This window comes from Triticum aestivum, chromosome 7A (assembly GCF_018294505.1).
Source record: "Triticum aestivum cultivar Chinese Spring chromosome 7A, IWGSC CS RefSeq v2.1, whole genome shotgun sequence".
Taxonomy (NCBI): domain Eukaryota; kingdom Viridiplantae; phylum Streptophyta; class Magnoliopsida; order Poales; family Poaceae; genus Triticum; species Triticum aestivum.
In genome coordinates this window covers 73,185,100-73,203,664 of record NC_057812.1, presented here as the reverse complement: position 1 = coordinate 73,203,664, position 18,565 = coordinate 73,185,100, and the positions used below count along the sequence as shown (strand labels likewise).

The 18,565-nt window shown below is 47.9% G+C and overlaps 1 protein-coding gene across 1 annotated transcript; it reads right to left on the bottom strand.

Moving 5' to 3' along the window:
- Positions 1 to 2,687: 2,687 nt before the first annotated feature.
- LOC123151026 (GDSL esterase/lipase At5g45910) lies at positions 2,688 to 4,487 on the bottom strand. The gene is made up of 4 exons (XM_044570813.1): positions 4,180 to 4,487; positions 3,822 to 4,031; positions 3,216 to 3,638; positions 2,688 to 3,106 (listed from the first exon to the last, which is right to left on the bottom strand). Exons 1-4 carry the CDS (start codon positions 4,415 to 4,417, stop codon positions 2,892 to 2,894), a joined length of 1,086 nt encoding a protein of 361 aa, XP_044426748.1. The 5' UTR covers positions 4,418 to 4,487; the 3' UTR covers positions 2,688 to 2,891.
- Positions 4,488 to 18,565: the final 14,078 nt, after the last annotated feature.

Here is an 18,565-nt window from a genome sequence, read left to right as displayed (position 1 = left end):
TTGCTGACAATGGTGTTTGACCGGCTGGGCTGCTGCTGATAGCTTCCCGAGCCGGGAAAGGAGGAGGTCGAAAGCAACGAACGATTGTGGCGTCCGGTTGACACAATGGCAACATATAACCACCGGTGCTGTTCAGCTGGCTGGCTGCTAGCTGATGTGGTCGTTGTAGGTTTCTGTTTCTGAGGAAGCAAGGCTTTTTGGCGACGGATTCAAACAAAGGGCTGGCTGCCAATTATAACGGGGGCTGTGGAATCATACAACATGTGTATGTACGTGATGATCATGATGCTGCTGGACTGCTGCCTAGCGAGCTGCTTGGTTGATGGAATTGATTACCTAATCAGGCCTCCTTTTCTCTTTTTCTTATAAGATCACGCAATCGATGCTGTTTAGTTTTTTGAGTGGCTATATTTATAGGGTGTGTCTAAAACTCAGTCGATTAAGACTTAACGAAGTCTTAGTTGAGTGACGTCAGCATGGTTTTTTTTTTTTTGCAACAAGCGGCACAACTCGATGCTACAAACGACGACGAAAAATGTTGCGTCGGTATTGCAAGCAACAACAATAAATGCAACAACTGTTCTAACTGAAATGCTACAACCGTCAATGAAGGATGTTGCAACCGATGAGATGACGTGCTATAACCAATGAGGGACGACATGCTACAACCAGTAAGATGGATGTTGCAACAGGTAAGAAAAAATGTTGCAAACGATCGCATAAAATGTTGCACGGTCGACTGAGACTTGGTTAAATCTCAGTCGACTGATTTTTAGTAGGCCCGCTCTTTTTTGGCGCCAATGATCAGTTTTGGTCCTGATTGTGTACGCCGCACTGGATCATGAATGTTCCAACCACACTTTTCTCTTCCGGTTTGCCGCACGCCGACGCGCCAGACATGCCACACTTGGCGCCGTTCTGGTAGTTGTACTTGCCGCCGTCGGCCCGCAACATGCCCTCATGTTCGTGCTGAACCCTGTACAAGCAAACAAACACTTAGCTCGACGGAGCCGGAGAAGACGACGGAGTAGTAGGAAGACCATGATCAGTATAAACAGTAACGTACCGTAGCTGGCGGGGCTCTTGGCCATGTCGAAGACGTGGGAGTAGAAGTCGGTGTACATGATCTTGGCGTAGGGGTACTTGCTCTGGAACAGCAAGTTGTGGGCCGGCCCGTGGAGCGGAGGCACATCGGCGCTGCCTTATCTACCCCTTAGAACCCCTCAAAAAAAAATCTACCCCTTAGAAAAAAAAACACATAGCGCTGAAGGACGACTCAACCTCGTGCTAGGTCTAGCAGGTCCTGGAAAATACAAAGCCCATCGAGCAGGCCGTGGAGATGTACCTTAAGACCTAGCGCTGAAGTGTGAACTTTTTGCAAAATTGAAACTTTCTTCGAATTCGTGAACTTTCTCTTCAAAATCCGTGATCTCTTTTCAAATTCATCAACCATTTTCAAAATCGATGAACATTTTTCAAATTCATGAATTTTTTTTCGAAATTTGCATTTTTTAGATTCGTTAACCTTTTTCCCAGAATCGGTGAACTTATTGCAAATTCGTGAACTTTCAGCTCTGAACTTTTTTTCAAATCGTGAACTTCTTTTAAAATCTACGAATGTTTTTCAATTTCGTGATTTTTTTAAAATAAAAATAGCAATGTATGCATTGCACATAAGCATGCACAACCAGCCATCAAGGCATGAATCCGTGAATGCATTTGTACAAAAAAGTACATGCTTTGAGATAAATTTGTAGACTATCATGTCATTTTTAAATTCGTTTCAATTTTGATTGTTATGGTATATACCGAAATCATACCATAATAATTGTATATGCCGGAACATAATCACAGACCGAAAAAAAATAAACAGAATGCATAGAGTTGTTTTTCTTGAAAAAGAGGATCACCCTCAACCTCTACATCATTAAAATGCAGAGAGTTGTGGTGTACGAGCAACCTCGAAAAAAGTAGTGTACGAACAGGAGAAAAAAGAGAGCTTGTAAGCAAGTTGGTCAATGATGCACGGGAAAAGGCAAACTTTGAAGCTTGGTCTCGTTCCTGGTAGTACTCCTAGTTAGTACTCCTCGGTAGGAACTGGCACGGTCCTTTGATCGTTGATCCAGTGCCACAGTGGAAACTGCAAAGTCGTTTGTGCTTATGACCGATCGAGGACATCTCAACACCTCATCACGCATCGTTTATTTCGGGAGAAACAAATGAAATGATCGCCCAGTCGATCGGATCAGAACAGAAAAGCGAAAACACAAGGGCACAGGGACAGAGTACGATTGCCCTCTGCCGCAGTAGAGCTAGATCATCTCCTCTCTCCTCTCTATGACTATGAGTGGTACTCTTTGGATGATGATCTGATCTCTGATGGGTGAGGTGGGCAAAGGAGAACGGGCTCAACTTTTCACATGTAGCATGGCAACTTCCGTTCTGCACTCAAGCCGTCGAGCACAGGTTGCTTTTGGCCATGCCTCTCTCAAGGAAAGAAAACGGTCTGCTCAGGTGTTAAAGGCTATATAGTATCATCGTCAAGTTGTTGCTACTGGTTCGCGGGCGTGGGTGAGTCAATTTTGTTTATTTTTGGCGCCAATGATTAGTTTTGGTGGGTTGTTTACGCACTGGATCATGAATGTTCCAACCACACCTTTCATCAAACATTCATTCAATCAAACACATAAATAACCGCCCGATCGCATTCCTAACCAAACCGCAAATTACACGAGAATCAACCAAATTGATGCTTATTCTCGCAACACATCATCATCATCATCATCTTCTTCTTCTTCTGCTAAAAATAATAGTGACCCATTCCCTCCCCAGCTTCGAGGAAGGAAAGGAAGCAACCAAACGACAGGCTAGCCGGAGCTCGCTCGCTCGCTCTAGGAGAGGATGGCCGGGTGGCAGTAGGGCCCGTTGACCCAGCCGTCGGCGATCTTCTTGTAGGCTGCCTCCGTCAGGTGGATCCCGTCCCAGCTCAGCGACGACGACGGGTTGCCGCACGCCGACGCGCCGGACATGCCGCACCGAGCGCCGTTCTGGTAGTTGTACTTGCCGCCGCCCGCGCCGCAGCACGCCCTCAGGTTCGTGCTGAACCCTGCAAGCACAAGCACAATCACACACAAACAAACACTCAGCTCGCCGGAGCCAAAGAAGACGACGGGATAAGAGGAGGAAGATCAGTGTCCAGTGACGGAGCGACGTACCGTAGGTGGCGGGGCTCTTGACCATGTCGAAGACGTGGGAGTAGAAGTCGGCGTACATGATCTTGGCGTACGGGTACTTGCTCTGCAGGCTGCTCACCTTGCTCTGGAGCAGCGAGTTGTGGCGGGCCGACAGCGCGTTGAACCGCTTCAGGCAGCCGTACTGGTCGTAGTCGCCGGCGTTGGAGGTCTGGTACAGCGTGAGGTAGATGGGGAAGCAGCCGACGGGGAGCACCCCGGGGATGACGATGTACATGGCGCCGAGGCCGATGAGCTTCTCTGCGCCGGCGCCGATGGCGTCGACGATGGTGGGGCTCTGCCCGGCCGCCTGCTCCGGCGTGTAGCCGCCGAAGAGCTGCGCGTTGTAGTCGTTCCCGCCCAGCTCGCCCAGCACGAACAGGGACTTGGACAAGTAGGTCTTGCAAGCTGTAGTACGTACGTGTGGAGTTAGTTAATGGCGCGCGTGATCATGCATGGGGTGGGGTGGGGGCGGGCAGGCAGACATTTTGTTTTTCTCTCTGGCCTTGGCATGGACCAGGCGGCGTTAATGGCGATGGCGGTAGAGTTGAGGAGGTAGGAGGGGGATTAATGGCGGTGTTTGATACGTACATGAGCCGCAGACGGAGGGGAGGAGGTTCTGGAACCACTGGATCTGGGTGTCGAGGGGCCCGTTGTTCCAGATCTTGTCGCCGACGCCGAGCGACTGGAAGAAGCTGGAGCCCATGGTGGTGGCGCCGATGATGGCCATGTTGGCGCCCTGCTTGAAGTCCGCGCCGCCCTGCTTCGACGGCTTCAGCAGCGGCAGCCCGAACCTCTCGGCTGCACGCACACGCCAAAAACAGAGCACGTCAGCTCACCTGCCGTCCTCGAACTCGAAGCAGAGTGCATGCTCTGCTTTTCTTGTTTTGGAGGGAAAATGCATGCATGGCGGGTTCAAATCAAAACCGGCGACGGCGAGCGTGCGTACCGAGGAAGTCGACGACGAGGCGGCCGTCGGAGCAGCGGCAGGTGGCGCGGCCGAAGAAGGTCTCTCCGTAGGGGGGCTGGGTGAGGGTGAGGCCGGCGGGGGGGCCGTTCACGCAGAGGTTGCCGGTGTCGGACATGGAGTCGCCGAAGCTGTAGATGGCGTTGAACTTCTGGCCGGACACGGCCAAGAAGCACGACGAGACCATCACAAGCGCTACGAGCAGCGGAGACGGCGCCATTGTTGGCTGGCTCGGAGCTCTGGCACTACTGATCGCTCGGCTGATGGATGGGTTGATGAAGGAAATGGGCGATGTCTCGGGGGCTTATATAGACGGAGCCGGTGGTCCGGTGGCACGTAGCTGTTGTTGCGCCATTAGCCCACCTCGCCTCAATCAATCTTCACTTCACCGGGCTTAACTAACTAGTACTACTCACTAAACTAGTGTTTTATCACTGGGTTGTTGTGCATGCATGAACTCTTTCTTTCTCAACGCTTTCGTCTCTGGTTCCCTTTCATCCTCGTGTTCTAACGTTCAATCATGTCAGTTTTTTTTAAGAAAAGGAGGATGACCTCATGCCTCTGCATCTAGAAAATGCATACGGCCACTTTATTGATTATTCTCGAGGACCTTACAAAGTATTACAACAATGTGTCTGAATCCACCATCTTGACAACACATGCCGTTACTCCTATCTAAAATGATGAAGGGGTGCTAGCTGGGCCACTACCCAAACCACTCACCTAAGCCTAACATCAAAAGCCGGAAGCCGAAACATATTCGGAAGCCCCAGCCGAGCCACATACCGGGTCTGGGGCACAATCCGGTCAGACGCACTCGTGTGTCGTCGCCGTCATCTTTCACAGGTCCATCTTCAGATCATATTGAGGCTTCTACACTACAACAAAATAGACATGTAGAGACGTTTTTGATTTGACGCTTTTATCTACGTCTCATTATTGAAAATCACTTGGCGTATAGAGACGTCTTGTGAGGCGCAAAAGACATCGTCCCTTGATTCCCATAAAAAAAATCTAGACGTGTTAAAATATCTTGTTCAACCACCATCAACCTTTATCCCCCATCGTGCGATATGGGCTAAGAAAATAACTACCGTGAAAAAAGAGAGCGATCTCAGTGACCTCTAAACCTAGCGCCGCCATGCCAGGCCGCCGCCTCTTCCAAGATCCTGGTCCTCCCCACCACAGACTCGCTGTCGCAAGTCCACCCACCCACCGCCCTCCCTGCCTCCCCTCTCGCTCGCCAGCCTCCAGCAATAGCCTCGGGGTCTCAGGGACGCCAGCTTCTAGGCGGCGCCCAGCCCCACTCCGGCCGCCTCTACCGATAGCTCCGGCACACGGTGCGCTGCGGCTGAAAGGGAAGATGACGGATGGCGGGGTCGGCACAGAACTGCACATCCCCAACTCCTCCTACTGAGTACTGACTCACCCCCGCCCCCAAGTTTTGCACTCCTGGTCGACCACCACCATTAATGAGACATGGTACTGATCAGCTAGGCGCTCGTTTGTTTGTATGTACACTGTCGGTGTCGATCAGACTTTGATTGAGATTCATCTTTCTGCACTACAACAATGTTATCACAGACATCTTAATTAGTTTATGTGATCCCCGGCACAGGGGGAGCTCTCGGTAGGGCGAGGACGGGCGCCCGCCCTACCTTGATTTGCCGGGGCAGAAAATTACGTATAGGTATATTTATGGGTACTCGCTCTGATTCGTCGATAGTTCCTGAAAAAATCGTTGTCTTGTTGGATCCTGAGTCAGTGAGCAACGATTCTGTCCTCTCAAATGTTCCAGCCGTCCAACATAGCAGGAAGCCAGCCGGAGCTTACCTAGCAGCACGGAGCGGCACGCGGAGCCGGCGGACGGCTGCGGTCTGTGTGCGGGCCGGTGGACAGCAAGAGCAGCGAGGGCGGCGGCCGGCTGGAGCGGCGAGGGCGGCGGTCAGCGTCCACACCCCGCCTGCAGCCCCCTCATCGACTCTGTTCTTTTTCCATCCATGTTCTGTTTTCTCTTTTTCTAGTCGTGTGTGCACTAGTGGCTGGAGATTCATAACATATTGACGAATTTTTCTAATTAAAAACAGTGAGAATGTGTGATATGTGATAGTAATTACTCAGTGCTTTACATTCATTTTTGTATGTGCTTTATGCTCTGTGATAGAAATTTTTCTTAATATTGATGACAAATTGACAATTGCTGATTAAAAACAGTGAGTGTGGGTGGTGCAGCGGCGTTGCCAACTTTGTGGGCGAAGGGAAAACATGGATATGAAGGGGAAGGCCTAGCAAAGGCAAAGGGGAGGTGTGTAATTTTTTTTATTTTAGTGGCATTTTCAGCTAAAAGTATTTGTGTGCACTACCATTGTCTTTTGATTTTGATTTTTGTGCTTTAGAGTTCGCCCCACCTCAGAAAAAATTCGTCCTCCGCCACTGATCCTCAGGGAAAAAATGTCCGCCCCGGTGAACTGCCACCCTCTCTGTCTCTGAGAACCCTTCGTCTTGCAACCAAAATTCATCCATGCGTCGTCTGCCATGTGAAGCTTGTTGCCATCAGGTAGACTGACCTCGTGCCCGCCACTATCGACCAGCGGGAAGCTAGCGAGTGATTTGGGGAACATAGGTGACTTGCGCGAGCGCACAAGGCAGCCAATTCATCTATAGGTGAGTTGATCTACTTTTTTTAGTTTTAGTTGTTGTTCTATGAATTCATTCCAAGTAAAAAATTAGAGCCCCTGCCTTGATGCGTACTTAATTGTGGAGGAGAATCTTGACATCACATTTACTTTAGGTTATCTCTATTACAATATGGGACAACAATACTTTGTTTTTTTTCCTGAACTTTCATATTTTTACTGACTAAACTACTAGTTCAACTTAAAGTCGATCTTACACTTGTTTGCTCCCAAATTATTGGTACACACGAATGTTGGTGCTTGATAAAAAGCCTGTGAGAATATCCGGATAGAATAAGGTGATCAGTGTTATTAACGAATTTTTCTTTTTCATGCAATTAATAATGCTCGTGTATCAACTATCAAATCACCTTCATTTTCCCCTATAACTGATTATAAGAACTTTGTGCCCACGTTCTAATATTTTTTTGAATAAACATGCCTTGTACTATAAGAGGGAGAGATCAACTCATACATGTGGTTTCTCATCTGCAGAAACTTTTCTGATGTTGTCTGATAAAGAGCACCGTGGATGGATATATTATCTTTTTTGGTAAAATCTAATCATATGTGATTATGTGAAACATCTGGATTAGATGCGTTGCACTATGTCTGAAGCAGCAAAATGGCATCATGCTCGCTTTTGTGTTCGACTGAAGAGTATTAATGTGAACTAGCATGAGAATTCAGTTTTTTATGGTAAATGTCGTCTTATAGTCTTATGTGGAGATAGTATTAAGGCTTGGACATTATTAGTGTCGCAACCATGAAAGTTCAGTCCCCGTATGTTAACCCGATGTTATTTCTTTACATATTTTTTGTAAGGTATATCCATCAACAACAACATGATGTTTCTTCCTTTTACAGTATACGTATCTATACTTCGTATGGTAACATGACATCAACCAGACTAGACTAAACTTCTGGAGGGCATGTTTACTCGGTGTGGTACATAAATACCATTCTCTATTCTTATGGTTGTATGTTCAGCAAAGGAGAACTCGCTGGTAGAAGTTCCAATGATTTTTTTTTTTCAAATCTCATTTTGCTTTCTTTGCAGAAAACTTGTACGTGCGAATTCTAAAGGTAGCCACCACAAGGATAAACTACAGAAGTAGAGAAAGCAAGGAGCTATTATTCCACTATCAGCATGTACAAACTAGAAATCATATACTCCCTCTGTTCCTAAATATAAGTCTTTTTAGAGATTTCGATGTGAACTATACACGGAGCAAAATCAGTGAATCTATGCTCTAAAGTACATCTATATACATTAGTATTTTGTCTCAATTAAAATCTGTAAAAAAGACTTATCTTCAGAAACAGAGGGAGTAGATATATTTCAGCTAGTTTGTGAAATATGTAATTTTTTTATTGATGATGTGTACAATTGAGTTTGTAAAATACTACTGCTCTAATTAATACAATGCTATTATTTTGCGCGATACCATACATTTTTTGAATATTTTCTGATATGTAAATGGGAGTCAAACTGTTTAATATAAGAAAGTAATTTTATTAAGTGCAACTTAATTAAAAAATTATACAACGAAAGAGAATATATGCAGTTGCATCTAGCATGAATTTAGCAATGCGTCTCTAAGGGCAGGAGGACGCTCTTAAAACGTCTCATCCATGTAGACACGCTTTGTAAGGACGGTCTTAAAACGTCTCATTTTCCTGTAGACACGCTCCCTATGCGTCTCAATGGTATTTGAGACGGTGCGTGGGGAGATGCTCCAAAGACGCTTTAATGAGCGACTCTAAAATCTGCTAGAGATGATTTATTGCGCCTCTAGCACCTACATTGAGCGCCTCTACATGCCTATTTTGTTGTAGTGCTACCTTGTCTGGCCACTCTGCCATCGACGTCACCATGACGCCAGACAGCAACCTCCTCCTGCGCGAGTCCATCTCCGTGCATCGGACACCGAGACTCCACAGCGCCATGCCATCGATATTCACCGCCATCGATGTGTGAGATGAAGCACCGCTCCATCATCCCCCAGCCAGCACCTACTCCAAAATGATGCCCCCAGGAGGGAAAGCGATAAAACGCCATCATCGTCCACTCCGAAAGACCCAGATCAAGGGTTTCCCCCGGAGCATCCCGAGCCTGATGACGCAGACTGCAAGGACGATGCCTCGACAAGGGAACGACGTCTAAGACGCCGCCATCGTCCGCCATGACCGTAGTCGGCGCAATTTTCATCGGCAGTTGCTCCACCAGACGTGCGCCGCTGACGTCGCTAGTCCCTTCAACCAGAGCAAACTCGAAAACAATGCCCTAAAGAGGAACTACGATGCAAAAGCGCTGCCATTGCTCGATCCCAAGGAGATCTAGGATTTCCCCCGTAGTTGTCCGCGCTGTCAAGGGCCAGACAAGGGTAGAATCCCGCGGATCTGCCCAGCTGCCGACGAGTCGCACCCACCACCGTGCCGATGGCCGACCAGCGATTAATCCGGCCGCGCCGCCGCGAACCGATCCGGTCACGCCGCCGCCGTCCCTGGCGGCCGCGACGCACCAGATCGCAAGGCCTCCTGCCGCGGGGAATCGACGCCGCCGAGGCGCCGCCACCACCCGCCGTGGCGACCGGCCCGCCGCCACGTTCCGGCCCGGCGGTGCCGGCCCGCGCCAGCCCCACCCGAGCGAGAGGGCCCGAGTCCTCGCCGGCGACGGCTAGGCTTCGCCTGGCCGCGCCCTTGGGCGGCGGCGAGGGAGGAGGAGGAGTGGGGGAGGTTCGGCTGCGATGGGATCTGAGGCCTCCTGGTCACCCACGCGGGGGCGGGGGGGGGGGGGGGGGGCTCGGGAGGGAGACGTACGGTCTCAATCATGTGAGTACATCAGATCTTTATCTTCCCCTGCTTTTATCCGGTTACCACTTTCTAGCTAGGCTAGTAGGCTACATATCTTTCTATGCAGTGGAACCTAGAAAGCACGTAGATTGCATTATTTCGTTGGCTGGCTAATATGTCAATATGTTCTTTACCACGCGTTTGCTATTCCTCACATACCTGGAAAATTCGGGTGTGTTAGTTGATTTTCAAACGGCCCGAAGATGGGGGCAACACGATGAGCGCCAGCGAGGAGTGTCGACCCCGGCAAGGCGAGTCAGGTTGCTCACCAGATATGGGGACGATGCTACGAGCAGCAGCGAGCTGCGGCGTTCCAGGTTGACTGGCGCGGGTAGGAGGAGGGATCGTCGTCAACGATGGAGATGCGGGAAGGGGGGCTTACAGGGATGGCCGGGGCAGCGGTAAGCATGGTGATTCGGGGGAGGGGGGCAGTCCGCAGGGCCCAAGGTGATCTAGCCGCTCATTTATGAACCAACGACTATGAGTAAATCGACTAACGCCCCAAAAATCCAGACACATGTTGCGTTGGCGGTCTTTTTTCAGTACAATCACAAAGCACACACGCAAGGAGACCCACACACTAACGTGAATTGCACTAAACTTTTGTGAATAGCATAGTGTGTGTGCACCATGATTTGAACCTCGACAGATGAACTGATGTCGCTGCGCCTTTGTGACACCACCATATCACGTCCAGGTTTCCGGGGGTGGTACTTTTAGAGCGCAGATCCTCTGACTTCAGCTAGATGGCTTTGGTCGTTGACATGTGGGCCCGCATGTCAGACAGGCCACTGTTAAGTTATCTGACTTGAGTTAGAGCATATCAATTGGTACTTCTGTGATGGGTAGAGGTTTAGCTCCTTCCTTGAGACCCGGGAAGCTAATTCGCTGTCAGAACTAATACCGTCTGGTTGGCCTAGCTTTCCCGTGATTAATTTGCATGTGATGTTCCAGGAAAGCAGGGACATGAAAGCGAGGCCTGCGTATTTCTTATCTTGATTCTCTTATTGTCCAATCTATAATGTGAGAACAAAAGCAAAGTGGCCAATTATATGCAGTATGGCCATGCGCGTATAATACTAGCACAGTACGTAGAGTCAGCGGGCCTGAAAGTCTCGTTGGACTGTAGGAGTATGGCCTCGGGAGTATAACTAGTACTACATCCACCGAATCATTTTCTCGACAAACTCACGATGAGTGCAAATTATTCTCGAATCAAGCTTGATTATTAACGTACTACTAGCAGGCAGCAAAGGAAATAATAATGCAATATAATTAAGTAGGTAGGTGCGTATTTACAGGCAGGCTCCCAGCACTGATGAGCTCTACTGTACCTGCTTTTCTTGATGCCACAAAGCCACTGGTCTCTCTCATATAATGGTGCTATGTGTACACTCACACACTGCATATAATTCCTTAAAAAAACTGAACACCATCGAGTGCACGATCTCACAAGGAAAAGAGAAAAGGAGGTGACTGATTAGGTAATCAATTCCATCAACCAAGCAGCTAGGTAGCCAGCAGTCCAGCACCATCATGATCATCACGTACATACACATGCTGCATGATTCCAAGCCGTGCTTCTTCAGAAACAGAAACCTACAACGACCAGTCGACCGCATCAGCTAGCTAGCAACCAGCCAGCCAGCTGAACAGCATCGGTGGTTATATGTTGCAATTGTGTCAACCGGACACCACCGTCGTTCGTTGCTTTCGCCCTCCTCCTTTCCCGGCTCGGGAAGCTATCAGCAGCAGCCCAGCGGGTCAAACACCATTGTCAGCAACAGCAGCTGCATGCACGCAGATGCAATGATCCATGTGCGGTTACACTAATACGGGCACCAACTTTATAAAGCGCGGCGATACTATATTTGTGGAATTGTAGCCTGTGTGCATGGCTTTATAGGTCAGAGGAAATATTCGTCTTCCCTTCGCCTGTGTTTGTACATGGTACTGATTTGAATATCTCGATTTCCCGCGAAAAAAAATCCATGAATATCTCCACTGAAAAGTGAAGACTATACTTAACGTAGGGAGGAGAGATAAGATACGGATGCAGCGCGCGCGCAACAACTCCATTACCGGAGGACATGCATCCAAAAGCATGTCATGGATGCGGGTGCAACGGCTGGTGTTTGCCGGCCGGGGTGGATGGCGTGTCAATTATCGAGCTAACTTTTTCCCTAAGAAAATGAATAAAAAATATCGAACTAACTTGGCACTGGATAAGCATGGGCCATGCATGTGCCAAGTGGTGTCGGTCCAAGGGAAAAGGTTGACAGGGTGGTCAACGAATGTAACCAACTGATGTTTTGCTAGCTAGAAGTTAATTGTAATTTTTTTTCTTTCGGGGAGAAGGTTGATTATCTTTGTCAAAGCATATGATTACCAACTAATTAAACACACTAGTGAGTAGTGACTACTTGAGTTGGGCTTGTGGGCGTTGGAGTTTCTTGACAATGGTTCTAGCTTCTAAGGGCATATGTACTCGTTGGCTCTTTGATCCTCCCATGCTATGTAGACTCTTTACTAATAAACTACTCACTGATTGGATCGCCAAACCCTGCATGTGCCGATGATGTTGTACTTTTGTTATCCAAAACAGCCGGAAAACAACGTTTTAAACGTCACAGATAAAATAACACTGACCGTCAACGGACCGGTCAGGTCGTTAGAGTGTTTGATCTTGATCAGACACCGGTGCATGCATTCATGCATGTGCTTTGTTGTGACCTTGCTTTGACTAATGCGTCAGCCTCGGTGACATGTACATCTGCAGAGAGGGCGAGAGCTGCCGTGCATTGCGTGATCACATGCATCGTCGGTAGCCAAGGTGATCAACATCAAGCCAGTTAAACAAGATTATCTGGTCATGATGAGTCGAGACCAGCTGCATACCAACGTCAAGCCAGGCAACGACATCTTTTGATAGCTTCGATTCCTTGCTCATATTTTTCTCGTTTCTTCTATGGGTTCCATCACTTCTATGCATCATGAGCAGCTGGCCTGGCTACTAGCTAGTATCCTCTGTCTGATTATCCAACTAATTAACAAACCTAAGCAGTTGTTTAGGCAAGTGCCATTAGCTTAACTAACCAGCCGGCCCTCCTGCCTACCAAACAAAACCATTTAATTCCATTTTTTTGCGGAAGAAAACATTTAATTCCATGCTGCACCAGAAAAATAATTCCAGCCATGAACTTGAGCCGCTTGCTATTGGTAGCAGCTAGCTCCAGGACAAGAGGAGCAGGTACGTACCACAAACACTCACTGTAGCAGCTACTCATCATACTTAATTAGGTAGCAGCATCAGCAGGCAAGAACCATGTTTCTTCTTCGTTTCCTTGGACTGGTGCTCCGGCCGGTACGTTTCCGAATAATTAGGCAGCGTGGACTGAGAAGCATGCATGCATATGCTGATACTGTGTCTTGCAAGCGAACACACACCAACGAGTATAACTTCCATGATAACAACTCTTGCCTCTTTTCCTAACGCCCGTGGCATTAGGTCCGAGCCGTGACAGAGAAGCAACTTAAAGCTTTTAGAAAAAGAGAGAAAATATGTAAAGGAATTTTATTTTTGCACTGTCACGACTTTAGTTTTATGTGGTGCTCTGCTTGGTATGACATTGCGACATTTTAAATGGCTGTTGTTGTTGCAGCAATTTGATTGCAAGTTGGAACGCTAGCTACACTATCTTCTGGTGATGTATCGGTCATGCCATCCATCGTCGGCATTATACTCTCTCTTTCTTCTTAACAAAATACATGCATCTACCAAAAAAAATTACGGGTGCGATTAGAGCCTCGCATGACTTGCATGAATTCTACAAGAACAGATAATTCTGTTGATGAGCATGCGTGTCGTACATGCTAGCAATTAACTGCCAAGTGAAGGCGTAGCTTGTCAGTCCCTGCAGGTACGATAACATGTCAGTGCTAGCACATGTAACTATCTGAAAATGACGTCGATCGATCTCGTTGGTTTCATTTAGCTTTGAGTCTGATCCAGTCGTACAACTAGCACCACCACCTAATCGTTGGAGTCCTAGCGATCCATGGGTCTGCCAGTCTAGATTAACTAGAAACCGGATCGTTACATTATTGGTGATGAGAACCTCCACAAGATGTCTAAACAAAATAATCAGTCAAGCCATATTAGTAGTACGAGATTGATTGTTTAAGTTATCTGTCAAGGATCCCTCGTTTTCGCACCTCGCTCTACACGGATGACGTTGCCCTCTTTCTCAATTCCGTCCGAGCTGAGTTGGCTGCGGTGCGCGCCATTCTCACCTCATTCGGGCTGGTCTCGGGGCTCCATGTCAACTTCTCCAAGAGTGCGGTCATCCCGATCTGCTGTGAACTCCTGGACGTGCCAAATATCACCGCGCCGCTCGGGGCGGAGGTCACCTCTTTCCCATGCAAGTTTCTTGGCCTCCCTCTTTCCCTCAGGCGACTGCGTAAGATCGACTGGATGCCCTTGCTGGATAAGATCCGGGCATGCCTGGCATTCTGGAAGGCCACACTGCTCTCCATGGCAGGCCGGTTGGTCCTCCTTAATGCGGTGCTCTCAGCCTTCACGGTCTACTGGATGTCCATGTTCGAGCTGCCGCCTTGGGCGCGCGCCGAGATCGACAGGCTACGCCGCGCATGGCTTTGGAGGGGTGAGGAGTCCTGTCATGGCGGCCATTGCAAGGTCGCATGGGGGATTATCTGCCGGCCGCGGCAGCTCGGCGGCCTCGGTGCGATCGACTTGGTGCGTTTTGGTGCCGCCATGCGCTTGCTCTGGTTGTGGCAGGAACGTGTCTACCCGACCAAGCCTTGGATCGGCCTCCCGACGCCATGCACGATCGCTGACAGAGCCATCTTTGCAGTGGCAACTCGTGTGACCATCGGCTGCAGAGAGCGTGCTCGCTTCTGGTATGATAGCTGGCTCGACGATTGCGCGCCATTCACCTTGGCGCCTGAACTGTTGGCGGTCTCCAGGCGCAAGTCTCGTTCGGTCCAGGAGGCATTGCAGGGCGGGCGCTGGGTGTCTGATCTCCGGGGACGGATCACCGCGCATACCCTGCCTGCCTTCGTGCGCCTCTGGTCCGCGATCAGCCGGGTTGCGCTGCGGCCAAACGAGTGTGACGCTTTCAGGTGGAAGCCTAATGAGAGTGGCTGCTTCACGGTGGCGTCCGCCTACAAGATTCAGTTTCTTGGCTCTACAGTCTCACCGCTTTGGGCCTCGGTTTGGCAGGCTTCGGCGCCGGCAAAATGCCGCCTTTTTGCCTGGCTCTTCGGCCAGAACAGGATCCTTACTGCTGACCGCTTGCTTGCTAGGCAATGGCCGAACTCCTATTTCTGCCCGCTCTGTCGCCGGAACTTGGAGACCGCCGAGCACTTCCTGATCACCTGCCCGTGGTCGCAGCAGCTTTGGGCACGGGCCGCTGACCGTTTCCATTTGCCTGGTTTTCTTCCTGCTTCCTGGCCTCCTTGGACGTCTCTCCACGAGTGGCTCTCTAACCTCTCGGCAGAACGCGTCCTTGGCCAAACGCAGCAAGTCGATGGCGCTAATGGTCCTATGGTTCATATGGAGGGAACGGAACGGCCGTATCTTCAGGAGCAGCGAGCATTCGGTCTCCCAGGTGTTGGATCAGCTGCTCGACGAAGCTAGGCAATGGACGTTGGCCGGAGGCCGACACCTGTGCTGGGAGTAGTTGCCTACCTCCTTCCTCTTTTCTCTCTTCTTTCTTTGCCGCTGCTCTTGTGGCCGGCTCTTTGTACAGTTGGCTCCGGCCGTCCTTCCGCTTAATAAAATCGCAGTTCTCCTGCGCTCTTTAAAAAAATTGTTTAAGTTATCTGTCATGCATGGAAAGCTCCGTCTCTCCAACGATGGCGATCCCTGCCAAACTAAAATGATGCCTTCTCATCCAAGAACCAGGCGTGCATGGCTATGCATGCCATTCATGGCCTGCAGGCTGGAGCGTCAGTTGTCAAGGATCAAGTAGCGACTTGACGTCGTGTTCACAGTTGAACGAATATCTCCATATATTGGCAACCATACTTAACGTAAGGGAGAGAGGAGAGATGTGTATGTAGCCGGCAACAACTCCATTGCCGGAGGATATGGAGGAACCGAGGAAGTGGAACCAGAGGACATGCATGCAAAGCAAAAAGCATGGATCGTGGATGCGGGTGCAACGGCTGGTGTTTGCGTGGATGGCGTGTCATGTTCTTGAGCTAACTTGGCACTCTGAATGGATATTGATGGGCCAGGCACTTCAGTGCAGTAAAGGCACTTGCCTTTGGGTTCCTGGCATGTGGTCAGTCATTTATTGGGCCCACATGTCATAGGCACAAAGGTAAGTGCCTTAAGGCACTAAAGTGCAGTCCGTGGGAAGTGGGGTGGATCCAAGGGGAAAAGGTTTGGACAGGGTGGTTAACGTACGTAACTGATGGTTACATAGCTAGGTCAATTATTAGGGTTTGACTATATTATCTCACATCTAAGTTTGTTTTTTTATTGTAGCGCGACAACAAGTTTTTTCTGTTTGTTTTTTTATTGTAGCGCGAATAAAAAAATTCTAACAAGCGCAGTGTGTTGACACGGAATTGAACTCAGGACCTAACGCAGGGTAACAAGAGAACCTACCAGTCCAGCCAAAGCCACTGCTGAGATTGAAGAAACAGAAAACAGTCAACAACAATACAGCGTTCGGATTAGAAGACATGTTTGAAACTTTTGAAACCTTTTTTAAATATTGTGATTTTTTTTTCAAATGACGGATATTTTCAAAAACACAAAGAATTTAAATTTCGAAAATTATTTTTCAAATGTGAACAAACATTATAATTTTGATTTCATTTTTGAAAATAAAAACAAAATTCGGTATTCTGAATAATTGCTTTGCGAACAAATTTTGAAACATGGACAATTTTCGAAAATCCTCGAAGAGTTTTTAGAGTGTCTACACTTTTGAAGATTGCAAACATTTTCTAAAAAACGCGAATGAATTTATTCTACTTTTAATTTAATAATAAATTCCAATATTTTTTTGCACCATTTAAAATTTCAAAATAACATTTTGTGATGTTTAAAGAATTTATTATACAATTGAAAAAATCGGAACATTCAAAGAAATGTTTGTGACAATTTTTTAAAAGAAACTTCACGCATTTTAAAAAGACACGACATTTTCTAGAATTTCCTTATGCAATGTAAATAAAATGTTTACATAATTTTTTTTGAAAAAGTTTCGTGCCATTTAGGAAAACGATCGGTAGGAATTAAAAAAATGTTTACTATGTATTCTAAAAGATGCTCAGGCATGTATTTGAAAAAAATATTCATCATGTGTTTTACAAAAAAGTTCAATGTTTGTTAAAAAAATGTTCCCCATGCATACAAAAAAATACATAGTGTGTATTACAAAGTGGATATGTTTGAAAAAAATACAACTATGTAGGGGTAGTGGGTTCGAAACAATTGCGTGCTGAGAGAGGACATACAACTATGTTAGGCATGATTTGCATGTTTGGCTTGGAAATGCAACTGGGTCGGGCGGGTTTACATTTTGGGATTGGACATGGAAGTAGAGGTCAGGGCAAGTTGCGTGTTAAAAACAAAGCACAAGCCTAGTTGCGAGTCAAATGGTGGGCTTGCAACTAGGAGAACTACGAGCTGAGTTATGAGATGAGGATATACTTACAACTAGGACAACTACAAACTATGAGACCAGTGGCAAGTCAAGGGTCTGACTTGCAACAGGGATAAAATAAACTACGGTCCTAGTTGCAAGTCAAGGATGGACTTGCAACTAGGATGAAAGACAAAAACACAGGCCCTGTTGCGAGTCAAGGGTGGGCTTGCGACTAGGATAAAAAATATGGGCCTAGTTGCGAGTCGAGGGTGTACTTGTAACTGAGACAAAGTATATAAAACTACGATATGAGTTGCGAGTTGAGGTTGGACTTGCAACTGAGATGAAAAACAAAACACATCCCAGTTACGAGTCGAGGGTAGACTTGCAACTAGGACGTCAACAAACTATGGGAGTAGTTGCAAGTCGAGGGTGGACTTGCAACTGAGACAATAAAAGACTATGATCCTAGTTGTGAGTAGAGGATGGACTTGCAATAAAGACAACTACGAAACAAATGACCCAGTTGTGAGTCAAGGGTCAACTTGCAACTAGGATGAAAGAAACTATGGTCCCAGTTGCAAGTCAAGGGTGGACTTGCAACTGGGATAAAAACAAAACGGGTACCTAGTTGCAAGTCGAGGATGAGGTTGCAACTGGGAGAACTATGAGCCCAATTGCGAGTCAAAGGTGGACCTGCAACTGGGACAACTATGAAATGACAAGCTCGACTACAAGTAAAGGGTCGACTTGCAACTAGGATGAAACAAACTACAATCCCATTTGCGAGTCAATGGTGGACTTGCAAATGAGATGAAAGACAAAATATAGGCCCAATTGCGGGTCAAAAGGTGGGCTTGCAACTCGGAGGGTGGGCTTGCACATCGGACAACTACGCGCCCAATTGCGAGTCAAGGGTGGACTTGCAATTGGGACAAGTACGAAACTACGAACCCAGTTGCGAGTTAAGGGTCGACTTGCAACTGGGATGAAATAAGCTATGAGCCAGCTTCAATCAAAAGGTAAACTTGCAACCGGGATGAAAAACAAAACACATGCTCTAGTTGTGAGTAGAGGGTGGGCTTGCCACTTGGACAACTACGAGCCCAATTGTGTGTCGAGGGAGACTAGCACCTAGGACAACTATGAAACTACGAGCCAGTTGCGAGTCAAGGGTCGACTTGCAATTGGAGCGAAACAAGCTATGGGCCC

Coding starts and splice junctions, on each gene's coding strand:
- LOC123151026 (XM_044570813.1), bottom strand. CDS start 4,417: ATGGCGCCGTCTCCGCTGCTCGTAGCGCTTGTGATGGTCTCGTCGTGC. Junction 3,639..3,821: donor CCCCTCCGTCTGCGGCTCAT/GTACGTATCAAA, acceptor TACGTACTACAG/CTTGCAAGACCTACTTGTCC. Junction 3,107..3,215: donor CAAGAGCCCCGCCACCTACG/GTACGTCGCTCC, acceptor TTGTGCTTGCAG/GGTTCAGCACGAACCTGAGG.